Here is a 16,661-nt window from a genome sequence, read left to right as displayed (position 1 = left end):
GAGTCGGCCACAACTGGATCTAATGGTCAGGAGTCCCTTTACCTTTATACATAAACAATCCATAGTTCTTAGTGGCACTAAATTCTATGGGACAAAGTGAACAAGTTGTAATCAGCAAGACTGATGCAGGGAGCAAACCCAGCTATCACCCTAGAAACTGGCATCAGCAGGGTCAAGAAACATGGTTAGCTTCCCACCATAGTTCTGAGTACACATCTTTACTTTCTCCCAGATTACTGAACAATCTTCATGAATTTCTCAGGGAGAAAGCTGAACATACTTTCCTTAGGGACACTCTTAGGTGTCCCTAGTCTACCTTTCTATAAGTAAACTGAAGGACTTGTCTCCCCAAGAGATATCTCATGGCTGGTGAGCACAGTGTCTCTGAGACTCATCCCATATGGGGAGAGACTACACTGGAACTATCAGAGGACAAATGTTTCCAACTGCCTCACCCCACTGTCTGGGTCCCTTGTAAGGCGGAGCCGCCCCCTAAATATTTATTCCTGCTCTCTCTGACCTTTTTATGGGGAGTCTTTTATTTTTTTTACTTTTAAACAACATGCAGGTGTTTTTCTCACCCATTTTTGTATTTTGCTTTTCAAATCGTGTTCATTACTTAAAGCTGAAAGTTGCGTTCTTGCTTATATCAAAATAATTAAGGCATCTCCTGTCTCTTTTCCCCTTCCTTCAAGATATCGATGAGTGTGCCCTTCCCAACATATGTGTCTTTGGGACTTGCCAAAACCTGCCTGGCTTGTTCCAGTGCCACTGTGAGACAGGATATGAATTGGACCGAAGTGGTGGGAACTGCACAGGTAAGTATGTGACTTGGCCAATCTAGTTGTTAGCAATACTTGGCTGATTCATTAAAGAGATAGTCTTGGGTTAGGCCTCTTTACTTAACTCCTCATGTAAACAAGTTTTCTCAGAAATATGTCCAGATTAACTAATCTTCAGTGGCAAAGACATCCTGGTGCTATGAGTTTGATCTTACAAAGGATAGCCACATTCAGTCGTACCACCCACCAAATATATTACCATTTCTGCTGCATTGGGGAAATGAAATAAGTTTGGAGGTAGGCATTTCCACATGTTATGCTTCGACTGGGTTCACAACATACCTTTAAAGCACTCGCCTCCCAATTATCCTGGGAACTGTAGTTTGCCCTTCACAGAGCTACAATTCCCAGCATGCTTAAAAAAACCTACAGTCCCCAGGATTCTTTGGGGTGAGTGTGAATGTGCTTTAAATGTATGATGTATATGCAGCCTTACAGTTTTAAATCAAGGTAATCTGACAGGCACTTTTCTTTGTTGTTGTTGTGGAGCAAAGCATTTTATATTTACTTGCTAAAACAGGTATGGGGGAACTTGTGAGTTTGCAGGTGTCTTTGGACTTCAGCTCCTCTCAGTCGCAGCCAGCATGGCCAATGATCAGGGATGATTGGATATGTAGTCAAACAACATCTGCAAGGTCTCTACTCTCAAACGACAGTGGGCACTCAGCAAACATGATTCCAGTCACGCCAAAATTCCATGTACAAGTTTTGGGATCGGGGCCACCGTGCCTGATTTTGCAGAATTGCATTTTCTTTTTGTTCTTTAAACAAACAAACAACCCCCCCCCCACACACACAATATGCATAGGAAACATGAAGAATATTTAATTTGCACCCAAAAAATGCTTACTAAATTGGCTGGCAAGGAAGAGAATAGTAGATTATTGGAACCAAGGATATTTATTCAAAGTGATTGCAGAATGGGTATAGGATGGGTATAGGATGTGTGCATTCAACTGAAATCCGTTGAGGCTTAAATGGGCGTTGCCTTGTATTTTTCTCTTAGGCTTAGTAGACAAACCATGGAAATGGGCATACCTGGTTTTCTTGCTGCTGTTTGTATGATTTGCTTGGAGTCTTTGGGTGTTTGCTCACTCCTAGGTTCTTCTTCGATTTTTCCTGTCCAGATATCAACGAGTGTGCAGACCCCACAACTTGCATCAGCGGCACTTGCCTCAATATGCCTGGCAGTTATACCTGTGAGTGCCCCCCAGATTTCGAACTGAACCCCACTCGTGTTGGATGTGTTGGTAAATATCATTTCTTTTTGGGCTTCCTGAGTCAACATATGTAGCTCTCCTGAAGTGTTTTATTCATGGTTTGGGTCACATAGGATGCATAGGAAGCTGAGTCATTGTTCCATCAAGCTAAGTGTTGTCTACACTGACGGGCAGCAGCTCTCCAACGTTTCGGACAAAAAAACACTTTCCCATCCTACCTGGAGATGCCAGGGATTGAACCTGAGGCTTTTTGCATTCTTGAAAACTAAGTGAAACTAGGCTTAAGTGAGGGACACGGGTGGCGCTGTGGGTTAAACCACAGAGCCTAGGACTTGCTGATCAGAAGGTCGGTGGTTCGAATCCCCGTGACGGGGTGAGCTCCCGTTGCTCGGTCCCTGCTCCTGCCAACCTAGCAGTTCAAAAGCACATCAAAGGGCAAGTAGATAAATAGGTACCGCTCCGGCGGGAAGGTAAACGACATTTCCGTGTGCTGCTCTGGTTCGCCAGAAGCAGCTTAGTCATACTGGCCACATGACCCGGAAGCTGTACGCGGCTCCCTTGGCCAGTAAAGCGAAATGAGCGCCACAACCCCAGAGTCGGTTACGACTGGACCTAATGGTCAGGGGTCCCTTTACCTTTAGGCTTAAGTGAAGCAACTCTACAGTTAAATATACAGTCATACCTCAGGTTAAAGTCACTTCAGGTTGAGCGTTTTCAGGTAGCGCTCCGCGGTGACCCGGAAGTAACGGAACGTGTTACTTCCGGGTTTTGCCGCTCGCGTATGCGCAGGTGCTCAAAATGACGTCATGCGCATGCGCAGAAGCAGCAAATCATGACCCGCAGGCACGGGTTGCGTTCTGCTCTGGGTGCGAACAGGGCTCCGGAATGGATCCCGTTCGCATCCTGAGGTACCACTGTAATCAAGGCATGGAATGGTAAACTGGGGTGGATATTTTTGAGGTGTTGATGGTAGACCTACTGAACTGTATTGGCTATTGAGGTAAAAAATAAAGATATGGAAATCTGACACATCAGGAAAGATAACCAGGAGCACAGCTTGGCTCATTTAGGGGAAAGGCACTACAGTACTTGAAACATCTTCTTTTGCCCACTAGATACACGGTCTGGCTTCTGTTACTTGGAAATTAAACCTCGAGGAGATAATGGAGATACAGCTTGCAGCAATGAAATCGGAGTTGGAGTTTCCAAGGCCTCTTGCTGCTGTTCCCTTGGTAAAGCCTGGGGGATTCCCTGCGAGCAGTGCCCAGCTGTGAACTCAAGTAAGTGAGGCAGAGCAGTACAAGACGGTGACTCATTTGTGTCTTGGTCCATTTGCTCCCTTTGAGCAAAAGTCAATCCAAGTAGGATCACCCACAAGGCACAGTCATGTGCTAAATTGCCAGGAGATTGCGCTATAGTGTAGAAAGCCACTGGCTTTGAACTTGTGTCACACGGAGCTAAATAATTCAAATCTTGTTTTCGAAAAAATAAAGCTCAGCTTGCTTTGGGTGTCAATGAAGTCTGAATCAAGCCCTGTATACTTCTCAGGAGAGAGGTTACGCATAGACCACTTCATTGCAATGTTAAGTTCATCCTGGGAACTTCCAATTTGATCTCTGGTTGGAAGAAGATTGCAGAAGAAAAATAAGGGTGCAAACCAGACTCCTCACTCCTGCTGGTGGGGCTTTTCCGAGCTGAATGACCACTGCTGTATCCACAGCCGCCTTCTGCTCATGAAGACTGGGCAGAAAAACGGAAGGGGCATGGCCATTGGCTCCAAATTGGGGTTGATGCTGGCATGTGATGGAAGTAGGATGGGCTTAGGAGGCAGCATTTGGGGGCTCCAGCTGGCCTTCATCAGTGGGGATTTGAGCAGAGGCCCACCTTACCTGCATGTTTGGCAGCCAATGGGAGGTCAGTTTTGCTGGTAGGACTTGATGTAGAAACACCTACCCCTTCCTTGCAGCCCGATGTAAGGAGAGTTAGAGTAATAATTTTTGTAGCAGAACTTTGGCTATTGCAGGCTCATGAAATTTATTTCCCTTTTCAGGTGACTACAAGCTGCTGTGTCCTGGAGGAGAGGGATTCCGACCAAATCCTATTACAGTCATTTTGGAGGGTAATGCATATTTTGTGGTGGCTCTCAACTAATCACCATGTCATAATGAATTATTATTTCATGAGCTTTGTTTGTTCGCAGTCCTCTTTAACAAGAAACTGTCGGCATTCTCATTTGATTTTAGATATTGATGAGTGTCAAGAGCTACCTGGACTTTGCCAAGGAGGAAAATGCATAAATTCATTTGGCAGCTTTCAGTGTCAGTGTCCAACTGGCTACTATCTGAATGAAGACACTCGAGTCTGTGAGGGTAAGTAAGCCTCAGGTTTATTCAGTATGGCTTTTGATTCTGTGCCGAAAAAGAATGTTCCTCAAACCACATTGTCTCTTTCCAGAAAAATTAGGTGCAGAAAGTTACAATTAACTGAAGGTTATGTGCATGATTACCGTATTTTTCCATCTATAAGACTCCCCCGTATATGACACTCCCTATTTTGGGGGACTCAGATTTAAGAAAATGGCCTCGGCACTATCCGTGTATAAGATGCCCCCTAATTTTTGACACTATTTATTAGGGGGGAAACCTAGTAGTATACATGGGGGGAAAATAGGGGACACGGGTGGCACTGTGGGTTAAACCACAGAGCCTAGGACTTACCGATCAGAAGGTCGGCGGTTCGAATCCCCACGACGGGGTGAGCTCCCGTTGCTCGGTCCCTGCTCCTGCTAACCTAGCAGTTCGAAAGCACATCAAAGTGCACGTAGATAAATAGGTACCGCTCCGGCAGGAAGGTAAACGACGTTTCCATGCGCTGCTCTGTTTTGCCAGAAGCGGCTTAGTCATGCTGGCCACATGACCCGGAAGCTGCACGCCGGCTCCCTCTGCCAATAAAGCGAGATGAGCGCCACAACCCCAGAGTCGGTCACGACTGGCCCTAATGGTCAGGGGTCCCTTTACTTTTACCTATATATGGAAAAATACAGTACTTATCTTCCCAAGCCCATTGGAACAGGTAGGGTAGAAAGCATGGTAACCAATGGTAGGCACAGCCAGAACCAATGGCCGGCAGAGTCAATTCTAGTGTTTCCCCCATCCTTTTCCATGATGAGTTCTGCAAAGACGACACAGGAGGAAGCTAACTAGGAGACACTGCAATGTGTTATACCTGGGGCTGCCTCTGAAGATGGTCCAGAAACTTCATCTGCTGCAGAATTCAGTGACCAGGTTCCTCACCAGGTCAAGATGGTTCAAGCATATAATATCAATCCTGGCCCAACTTCACTGCCTGCCAATTAGTTTATGAGCCTAATGCAAAGGGCTACTTTTGATTATAAAACCTCAGGACAGCCTCTCCCTGTATGAACCAATCTGGACCCTGCAATCATCATCTGAGGCCCTTCTTTGTGATCCCCCTCCATGAGAAGTCCAGAGGTTGGCAACACGAGATTGGGCCTTTTGTGCGGTGGCTCCCCGCTTCTGAAATACTCTCCCCTGGGAAGCTTGCCTAGCACCATCATTGTACTGTATGTCTTTAGGCACCAGGCAAAAACTTTTCTTTATAGCCAGGCCTTTGGTCTTTAACTATCTTTGGTCTTTTGGAAGTGGGTGGGATGTTTTTAGTGTCTTTCTCTTTTCAACTTGGTTTTAATGTATCTTATGTGTGTGGGAGACGGGGGTGTGTGTCTGTCTGTTTGGTTATAAGTTGCTTTGGGTTGCCCTGGGCATAATAATAATAATAATAATAATAATAATAATAATAATAATAATAATAATAATTTATTTATATCCCGCCCTCCCCAGCCGAAGCCGGGCTCAGGGCGGCTAACAACAGTCAAATAATCAAACAGTCAAATAATCACACATGCTAAAAATATTTCATTATAAAATTAATTAAAATCAAATTGATGGCAACCGATTAGGCAAAATTCTGTGCAGGTTGCCAGAGGAGGGAGTCAGGCTGCGCCCTGACCAAAGGCCTGGTGGAACAACTCTGTCTTGCAGGCCCTGCGGAAAGATGTCAGGTCCCGCAGGGCCCTAGTCTCTTGTGACAGAGCATTCCACCAGATTGGAGCCGCAGCCGAGAAGGCCCTGGCTCTAGTTGAGGCCAGCCTAACCTCTCTGAGGTTACAATATATATTGTAGTTAAGCAATATATACATGCGTTTTAATCAATAAAATATATAAAAATACCTATTATACTTCTTTTATTCAGGGCTAACCAAAGTGCGGCCCAAAGGTGTGATAATGAAGTGGGGGAGGGGGAAACATCTGTTGAGCTTTTCCTCTTCATTCAATAACTACTTTCAACCCATATCTATCTAGGATTAGGGAAGCTGTTTTTTATGCAGCACAAAAAACTTTCTCTAGTTGATATTAACTTCCCATATTTGTTTTTGCAGATATTGATGAATGTAAGAATGAAGGCATCTGTGGACCTGGAACTTGCTACAACACTGTAGGAAACTACACTTGTATTTGTCCTCCTGACTACTTGCAAGTAAATGGCGGAAACAATTGTATGGGTGAGTTTGTTTATTTCAACGTTTTCTAATCCACCTTTCCACGCTGAAATGAAGCACTCAGGGTGGCATACATCCAAACACAAAATCACAACAATGGCAACTCAAACACAATGGAAAACAACAGCGTAGCAACATAATAAGCTAAATATGGTTGCGGGAGAAAATAAAATATATATTGTTTAGAGTCCTTCTTGTATCAGTTCTCAACTGGCAGGTTGGCTGAACTTAACTTGAACAAAAGTAGCATATGCAAAACAAAAGCCTAGCCTTGTTTCTTAATGTTCATTATCAAAACTGATAACTATATTTGCAATAAGACTTTGAACATATCTAATTAGAGAGCATTGCTACATGCAAGAGTTTCCTTCCCTTCATTAATGGAAAGTCTTACTTGCTGAAAAAGTTTGTGACTGGCTAGAATGCTTTTAACAAAGGAAGGCAAAATCAAATCCTGAATTGTGCTCTGGTAATGTTAGCAGCAAACTTCCCGTAATGTTCAGTGGGCACAATGTCAGGAAATTTGATATGTAGTGATAGAGACCAATGTGACTAAGTAAATGGTGGCAGTTCAGGGTATGGAACTGGTTCAGTAATGTGGGCTGCATTGCCTGCTATGCTAAACCAAAAAGCCTGTCTTAATCCAGCATAGGCATATGTGGTGTGCACTAGCACACAGCAGCTGCAATCTGCTTTCCTCCACCCTTTGTGTGAGTGGCTGAACAAGCCAGGATCTTGCACTTAATAATAGCTTCCTGTTACACGCTTAGTTAATGGCTTCCAAACAAGCCAAAATATGATGATGTTTAAATTTGGCTTAATATTCTGCTTTGTTTGGAAGCCAATAACTTGCTTTCCAGTTTCTCATGAAACAAGAAGCTATAATCCTGGCTTGAAGCAGTAATAGCAAAGAGTAACTCTGAGCATATGCAGAATGTGTTTCCTTCACCCAAGCAGCAGCCTCAAGTGGGGAGGGGCGAAGACTTCAAAGTTGGAGACTTCCAGAAAGGGCGATTCACCTTTTGCTTTGTAACTTTAGTACTGGTACATAGCTAAGGCGAAAGAAAGAAAGTAAACACCAGAGGCTTTGTAGATTTGGTACTCTGCTTAAGGGATGCTTCCTCCTGTATTACGGAGAGGGTTGCCAGATTAATAATGACGTCAGTCCAGATGAGGACAAGTTTTGTTCAGGCTTCCTGAGAAACAAAAATAAATAAATGCTTCTTTGTTTGTTTGTTTGTTTGTTTGCTTAATGAGTTGAAAGTTTTATTTTTGTACTGAATGTTATTGGTATATGGCTTTAATAAACCATATATTAAAGGCTGTGCAGTCTGCATTTTGAACAGTTTTGTAGTGGCTGCAGCGCATTGAACTCAGCTGCCTTGTAGACGCATCATTTCAGGGTTTACCTTCAGTTGAACGCATCTCAGATCAATCCCGTTCCTCTGCTGAATTGTTGTTGAGGTTCCAAACTCAAATCAACTCAAAATGTCTTTAAGTACAACTAAGCCAAAGACATACGGGGTATTGTCGTCCAGAATTTCACCAGAAGGATATGAAATCACTGATTTAGCAAGGTTTTAAGCAAGAACCCATGACTAGCTGAGGTTAGCATGTGCTCTGCTGCCAAAGCTTTTGATGAGTGGAGTGCTGGGTTTTATAGTTATGAAACCAAGCGTCATCCGTGGGATTTTGGACAATACTGAAAGATGTTTATCCATAGATGATGATGCAATTTCACTTTAGCTGTCAGCTATATAACATAACAACACTGGATTTCAAGAAACCCTTCCAGAAAAAAAAGGCACGAGTAGTTTACTACTAAAACATGGGAGTCGTATATTTTCTCTCTTAAGGCAGGGGCAACTAAATATGCTTTGGAAGCTTAAAACTGAAAGATAGGAAATCAAACAGTTCTCCTCCTCCCAAATTAACATGCTTCAAAATCCACTGGAAAGTTGTCCTGTGCAAATTTCTAAGCTAGTGTCATATAGTTGTTAAACCAGGACCTGAGAGACATCCCCACTTGGTGCCAGGAGCAGGTCACCAATAAATCACACAGAGTATGTAAACTCTTTATTAGAAGAAACAAGGTCTGCTCAGGAGTGCCAGGCCTAATGTGGACAGCAACTCTACTCCGTAGATCTTGGCCCTATGAGGCAGTTGTGGAGACAGAAATTCCCCGCCTTCCCAAAGCTGTCTAAGTCTCCTCCTCCCGAGTCCTTCCCAAGCAATCTGAGACGCCTCCAACTCCCCTGTCTTTGCTCCCCTCTCTTCATATCTCTTCTGTATCTGGGATTCCAGAGGGGAGGGGAGCTTGTCGCAGCAGTAGGGGGAGACACCAGCCTGACTCATCTCTGCCTCTTGGCCTTCCTCCTCTCCTGCTACCACTTCTGCTTCTGGACTCCTCTCTGCCACAGACTCTCTCTGCTCACTAAGCCCTGTTGCCTTTTCAGCCTCTGACACCTCCTCCCTAGAGAATTCTCCCTCTGACCGCCCATTGTCATCCCATCAGCAAACCCTGGGCTCTTAGCCTTTGTCCCTTGGGGGTCCCCCAGCTAGTTCCCCCCACCATTACACTGGGTGACCTTAGGTCAGTCACTGCCTCTCAGCCTAACCTAACTCATTTTTCTTCATTGCAGATATGAGGAGGAGTCTGTGCTACAGGAACTATTATGCTGACAACCAGACCTGTGATGGAGAGCTGCTCTTTAACATGACCAAAAAAATGTGCTGCTGTTCCTACAACATTGGACGAGCCTGGAACCGACCTTGTGAACAATGCCCCCTCCCAAGCACTGGTTTGTATTTCTGCTGGAGAGAAATATCAAAGCTGTTAGCAGAATCTTTTATACATCTCAACATTGTGCATGGAAGCTGTTTTGGCTGCTACATGTGCACATGCACAAATGTTACGGCAAAGTCACCAATGCTGTGCTAATGTTGGGTTTGGTATGCAACATAACCTGCTTTTCCTTATCTAGCCAAGGTAGATGAAACTCCCATGGGTATAGAGAAAGGATTAGTAGACGATTGTCCAAGCTGCGATTTGATCAAAAATTCCAATTCTCAACCACTTGGTGTGCGTAGGCTCTCCTGTGGCCAAACTTCCTCCATAGAGCATCACTTTATCTTGCCATATAGCTGCAGGTAGTCTGTCTTCATTCTCCCTTTCCCCCAAGAGTATCAGGGAGATGGTATCAAAGTAGATATTATTTTATTATTTATTTTGATAATTTTTATTACAGTTGTCTATAAGCGGTCCACAAATAATAATAATAATAAAATAAATTAAATTAATTAAAAAAGTTGCCGCCCCCCTGTTATTACAACACTCATGGATTTATTTATCTATCTTAATTTAGTAGAATATTTGCTAGCTGCATTCACACATATAACCATATTTTCTGTTAAGTGATAACCATAAATGTTAAACAAACCTAACATCTCCGATTTGGCCCAGGGTTTATTTTGTCATGTCTTTGTTGTTTACATTGATCTATCTAGTTTAATTTTAAACATACATCCACAGATTTGTATACATATGATACTGGTTGAGTGCATAACCAGGTTAGTGTATACTTCATGTAAGGATGTTGGTGAGTTTGGGATGAAGATTTAGAAAACCTTGCCTTTAAAAGCCATAGATTAAAAATTGAGAGTAGGTTGTTTGATTATTTGTGTGTTCTGAATCTTTTTACAGTATTTACATAGTTCCCAGAGCAGGTTACATCCTCATCACCAATAATTAATACAGTAAAATGACTGCATTTCCTTGAAGTTTGAATCAATCATCTTACTTTGTGACTTCAGGGAAATGTAATTATTCAGTGTGGGACTTTCCCTACACTTTTATTTCATTTTTTAGATGAATTTGCAACTCTCTGTGGAAGTCAAAGGCCCGGTTTCGTCATAGACATTTTTACAGGATTACCAGTTGGTGAGTTAAAATTCTGTTGAGATTTACTTTTCATTTCATATGGTATGTATTAGGGGAAAGGGGGTGTTTGTTTTTACGATTTGCCTTTTCCTGGGAAATAGTGAAGACTAAACAATGTGGTAGAACTCAACCTCCATGCCTTAGTTTGTCAGACTATGGCACCCTTCTTCCTGGGTCCTCTTAGCCTGCAGCTGTGGTGACCGCTACTTGGGATGAAGATAACATAAAGGTTTGAGGGCATTGTAGTTTGGCTTAGTTTGTAGACCATAGGTACCGAAGGGTGGAAAGCTTCTGGGACGAGCGCCAATAGGCAATGGGTTTGAAAGGGAGTCTTTTCTTTTTGCTAAAGCAGATTTTTATCTGACCTTTCACATCACTTCCTCTGGGTATTGAATTTAAGCGCTGGGGGGTGGGGGGTGGGATCCTTTATGTTTGTGTATACTTTACGAGAGAGCAGGGAAAGGATTCAATATGAATGTTTTTCACACACTATAAGCCTGTAGGTGTTTCATAGCCAAGGTTTGAAAAACTCAAACCCAAAGGGGGGAAAATAAGGAATTCATAGAGAAGGAGCCAAGTATTCTTAGATGGAATTCCCTTCTTCCTTTTCTTGTTTTCATTTGCATGAAGAGCAAACTGGTGCAAAAATCAGGATTGTACAATATGCCCCAGGAACAGAGGTTAAGAGGAAGTCTTTTTGTTTTTCTTAATTGGGCCAACTTCTGCTTCAAACGTCCCAATCTTTATTCCTTTGTTAATACAGATATTGATGAATGCCGCGAGATCCCCGGTGTGTGTGAAAATGGAGTCTGCATAAACCTGATCGGCAGCTTCCGGTGCGAATGCCCAGGGGGCTTCTTCTACAATGAAAAGTTACTGATCTGTGAAGGTGAGGGGCTTCCTCTCAAGGCTATGACAGTAGTGTAGATATGGTGGTAGAGTTGCATGCTGAACGTACATGCTGGCACATGTAAGGGGATAGGTTCATGGGCACAGCGAGGCTGCATCAGGTCTTGCTGCCTTCTTGTGCTTCCCATAATTATTCTGACGGCCAGCAAACATGTCAACGTTCAGATAAGAGGTCTTTTGCATTTGTCATAATCCCTGATGGTGCTGATATGTGCAGTTAAATGTGCTGTAGCTGAGGATGCTTCACCCCTCCCATTGCAAGAATCTGCTGACAATGTTTCAGAAAAGAGGGGGCGGGTTTTGCTCATTGCTTCTTCCGCCCCAGCCTGACTTCAAAGGGAGTCTGAGTGTTATCTGTATATAGATAAGGCTGCTCAAGCAGCTGTAACACTCATGCAGTCCAGCGTCTCTGATTAGTCTTTAGTTAGTTTATGCAGTAGCTGTAGAGAATAAAAAAGAAGTTATACTTCAGAGCTGTCGTTCGTGTGGTTCATGCTCTGCTGTGCTCCGCTGGCTTTTTGAACTGAGTTTGGTGCTCACAGCTCTAAGTTGTGAGTCCACAGCACTTAGACCTGCTTCCTGCAGTGGAAGGTCCCTGGGAGTGCTTTTCCAGCTCGCCTGGCCCAGTCAGGCTGAAGAGGTTGAACCCAGTCATTGGCACTGGCTCAAAGGCAAAGCTGACAGTAGCCACAAATCGGGGGCAATAAGGTATGAATGTGGGGATGATTAGGGAAGCAGGAGACGATATATTATTTAATGATATCCTTCCTAACTTGCGCTAGCAAGTTCCATATTCTAGCAGAGTTCCAAACAACCCCCTTTTAAATTACACAGCTGACTCGTCTTACTATTAAAAATTCTTTCCTGGTAAAATCCCTTCTAATCCCTCTTAAAAAGAATAAACACAAGAATCTGATTAACGTTAATATAAAAGTAGTTTACTCACAGATTCATTCAGGTTCACAGACATATCCCTGAAGGTGGGCTTAAGTTACATAACAACTAGAACTATTCCATAAAAAAGTTAGTCCCAATTGACTGCGACTAAGCAGTCACTTCTGCAAACACACAGCAACATACAAAAATGGAGAACACACATTGATCAGAACATGGAGGCCATGTGCTCCTCCATGCTAGTACAACAGACCACACCCTCTTCAAGCACATGTAGTGGAAGTCTGTCCCAGCTCAGGAGGAAACAGGAAGTCTTCTCCTGAGTGGTACAAAATATCCCCTAACATGTCCACTGTATGAATGTTGTACTTGACTGAAGTTTTACATCCCACAGTGAACAGAGGCCCAGTGCTTCTTCCCCACACACATTTTGAGAACACCATTGTGGGAACAAGAGACTGCAGACAAAGGCCACGGTCATTTCAGTACCTTTTCTTAACTCTTTTCATCAGTCTATACCTGAGTGCTAAGTCTTCTTCCTTGTCATAATTATTCTTTGTTGGCAGTAACAAATTTAAAAACAAAGCCCAATAACTTCTAATTTGGTCACCTTATTACAGATTTGCAGCCATTGTTTTATTAGCATCCTTGTGATTGACTAATATGCCCTTCTTCACAGAAACCACATTTCAAGTTCAAGCTTGCTTGTAGGAGTTCAGTGTGTGAGAGTTCAACTATTTTAAATGGTCATGCCTCCTCCATCTGTGGTAATAAACTGAGAAGTTTTACTAAAATGCCTCACTGTGGGCTAGTCTTTCAGATGGAAAAGTACTGTTCAGTCATATGCTATGCTTCTAGTCAGCAGGAAAGAAAACTAGGTCAAATAAAAGTAATGCTAATTAGGAACTTACAATGAGCTGTGAACTAAAAATTTAAAAATCAGGAAAATGTGTTCCCAAAAGTTACACTTCTGAATTAAAATAATTGAGACGAAGGTAGCATAATAAGTTTGTTAAAATGAATTTGTGAATTTTAAATAATTGCATAACAGACTTGCAAATTATTTAATCGAACAAAGTTGTTTTGTGGTATTTAGCTCACTAGTTTCACGCCAAGCCGAGTGGTTTATAACTGCCTTTTCCAACAAGGTACTCCCTAGACGCTTTGGACTTCAGCTCCCGTTATCCCTCATTGGCCATGCCAATCAGCTTCCCCTAATCTGGTGTCCTCCAGATGATTTGGGCTACACCATACATGTTGGTGTAGCCCAAATCATCTGGAGGACACCAGATTAGGGGAAGCTGATTTAAAGTCGAGGAAGAGATGGGGTTGACCCTGGGTGACTTGAGCACCTATTGCTTTTTATATTAAGAAGCATGAGTGTCAAATGTTTGTGGTGCTCACACATTTCATCACGGATAGCAGTCTTCTGCACAGCATTTACCTGTGCTGTCTTGCAGTTGTTGCTTCCTGGATGATGTAGGATGACCTAACCTCTGAAGCCACCAAAGGCTGAGAGTCCCTAAAGACATTGAACAGCATTGCAGCTTTCTACTAGGTGATTTGTCAGTGGCAGAATGTGGTAGCTGAGGTTCAGGCTAGGCCTCCCTAGTCCACATTTCTAGAGGAAAACTCCCAGAGATGCCAAATGAGGCAGGGGTCATCGTACCACTTGGCTCTGAGGTCCCAATATTTCCAGTACTTCCCTTGGTCCCTACGGTACAATTGAGGACCCATCTTCATTTCAAGATAAACAAGAAAACATGGGTCTTTTCCAGTCTGTACTCTCAAATACAGATTTTCTACTACCTTAGAAACAACAAGCTAAGCATGCACAACCTCAAAACAAAACACTTTATATGCTTGGCAGGGAGCTGCATCCAATCCTGACTCTCTGCTGAGTCTTCCTATATCATAGAATCATAGTGTTGGAATAGACCACAAGGGCCATCGAGTCCAACCCCCTGCCAAGCAGGAAACACCATCAGAGCACTCCTGACATATGGTTGTCAAGCCTCTGCTTAAAGACCTCCAAAGACGGAGACTCCACCACACTCCTTGGCAGCAAATTCCACTGTCGAACAGCTCTTACTGTCAGGAAGTTCTTCCTAATGTTTAGGTGGAATCTTCTTTCTTGTAGTTTGGATCCATTGCTCCGTGTCCGCTTCTCTGGAGCAGCAGAAAACAACCTTTCTCCCTCCTCTATGTGACATGATAGATAGATAATGTATATGATAGATAATGTTTCCAAACTTGTTAATCACAAAGCTTGCATTTTTAGGTGTATACCTACAGGATTTTTTAAAACAGTATACTAGAAGTGCAATGTGTAATCTCAGTGATAGTCCTTAGATTTATTAAGGTTTAATGGCATAACCTCCATGAGCTTGCGAGTTCACAAACTGAATCCTGGGAGCCCTGCATCCCAAAACATTGCTGCCTGCCTTCAACCTGTGGGTGGAACTAAGACCCAATCTGCTGACCTTTCATTGGGAATGGAAAACTGCCAGTCAGTTGGTACAATCGTACTTCCTAAGATTTTGTTTGTTCTTTCCAACAGATATTGATGAATGCCAAAATGGGCATGTGTGTCAACAAAATGCAGATTGCATCAATACACCAGGTAGCTACCGCTGTGATTGCAAACCTGGTTATCGGTTCACACCAGTCGGTCGGTGTGTTGGTAAGTACTACCAGCCAGTGTACCTTACTGCGAAATTCATGGCGACACTGATTTATTTTTATTGTTAATATTAAATGCATTGGTCACTTTTTCTTTGCCACGGCAACTTAAAGGGACTTACAAAAGTTGCCTTTTTGCAAAGACATGTACTAATAGCACGTGATGGAGGAGACTCTTGAGACTGCAAGAAGATCAAACCTCTCCATTCTGAAGGAAATCAGCCCTGAGTGCTCACTGGAAGGACAGATCCTGAAGCTGAGGCTCCAATACTTTGTCCACCTCATGAGAAGAGAAGACTCCCAGAAAAGACCCTGATGTTGAGAACGATTGAGGGCACAAGGAGAAGAGGATGACAGAGGACGAAATGGTTGGACAGTGTTCTCGAAGCTACCAGCATGAGTTTGACCAAACTACGGGAGGCAGTGGAAGACAGGAGTGCCTGACATGCTCTGGTCCATGGGGGCACGAAGAGTCGGACATGACTAAATGACTAAACAACAACAAAGAGTACCAGAATATCTTCTTTAAATGCAATGTATTATATTTTGTCCATGAGTGGACAATTTTTTTCTCTCTTATGAAGATGCCGGAGAAACGTTTTTTAAAAATCGTGTGTTTTCTGTTCTGGAAACCTCAAGAACAACCTAGCCATTACAGTTGCTATTTCTTTTGCTAAGTGTACTACAAGCACGTTCTTTAGTGCAAGCAGTTTTAGGGACTTTTGTACAGGTGCTTTGATCCTGCACATTTGAAGGCTTAGTTTAATTTATTTAATTTATGGCTCCAGACAACAGAAAGGCGTCTCAGAGCAATTTACAAGAAAAGTAAAATGCAAAATTGCATAATAAATGATCAATAAGAGCTGTACAAATATGCTAGAAGCGTTCATCCAAAATCGCCAAAAACAAGGATAATCCACCCCATCCAAAAAAAGAAGGAATGCCAAAAACAGCAGCTTAATGCCACACCATTAATGCTATTCAGATGCCTGGGGAAATAAAACTATTTTTGCCTGGTGCTGAAAATATGGCAGAGTTGGCACCAGGCAAGCTTCCTTGTGAAGGGAATTCCATAATTAGAGGGATGCCACAGAAAAGGTCTGATTTATTGTTGTATCCCTCCAAATATATCCAAACACAGAGAAGGACCTCAAGGTCCAACAGACTGGCCACTTCTAATTCTTCTGCCCTATTTCTTTCTCAGGGCAACTTGCAATCTCCAAGGCTGCTGTCAACCTCTTTTTATCTCAGATAACAGCAACACAAAGTAGAATTAATGAAATTTCAATTATATGATACATTGGTGCTGCCCCTTCCCAACCCCAAATGAGTTGTATTGAATGTTAAACATACTCAGAGGAGACCCATTGAAATTAATGGCCATGACCAGCTTAGGTCTATCAATTTAAATGTATCTATTTCAAGTAGAACTCAGCCACACGCAACCCTATGTGTACAAAGATCGGTGTATGTTTCTGAATAACATGGCCATTAGAAAGGACTTTAGCAGTATTTTCCTGGGCTGTTTTTGTTCCACATAGTTGGGTTTTCGGAAGAGCACCTTTTCCTAAAGTACATGTTTACATTGTTTATAA

At 42.9% G+C, this 16,661-nt stretch overlaps 1 protein-coding gene across 1 annotated transcript in view; it reads left to right on the top strand.

Moving 5' to 3' along the window:
* FBN1 (fibrillin 1) overlaps positions 1-16,661 on the top strand; it is a 209,898-nt gene that overhangs the window by 159,606 nt on the left and 33,631 nt on the right. Inside the window, 10 exon segments of the mRNA XM_028705574.2 lie at positions 696-818; positions 1,970-2,092; positions 3,178-3,342; positions 4,113-4,181; positions 4,306-4,431; positions 6,522-6,644; positions 9,284-9,442; positions 10,510-10,581; positions 11,345-11,470; positions 14,945-15,067. Coding sequence (XP_028561407.2) covers positions 696-818; positions 1,970-2,092; positions 3,178-3,342; positions 4,113-4,181; positions 4,306-4,431; positions 6,522-6,644; positions 9,284-9,442; positions 10,510-10,581; positions 11,345-11,470; positions 14,945-15,067 — 1,209 coding nt within the window.

This window comes from Podarcis muralis, chromosome 14, assembly GCF_964188315.1.
Source record: "Podarcis muralis chromosome 14, rPodMur119.hap1.1, whole genome shotgun sequence".
Taxonomy (NCBI): Eukaryota; Metazoa; Chordata; class Lepidosauria; order Squamata; family Lacertidae; genus Podarcis; species Podarcis muralis.
Note: the sequence above shows the minus strand (reverse complement) of the source record. Positions and strands in the feature narration are given on the sequence as shown.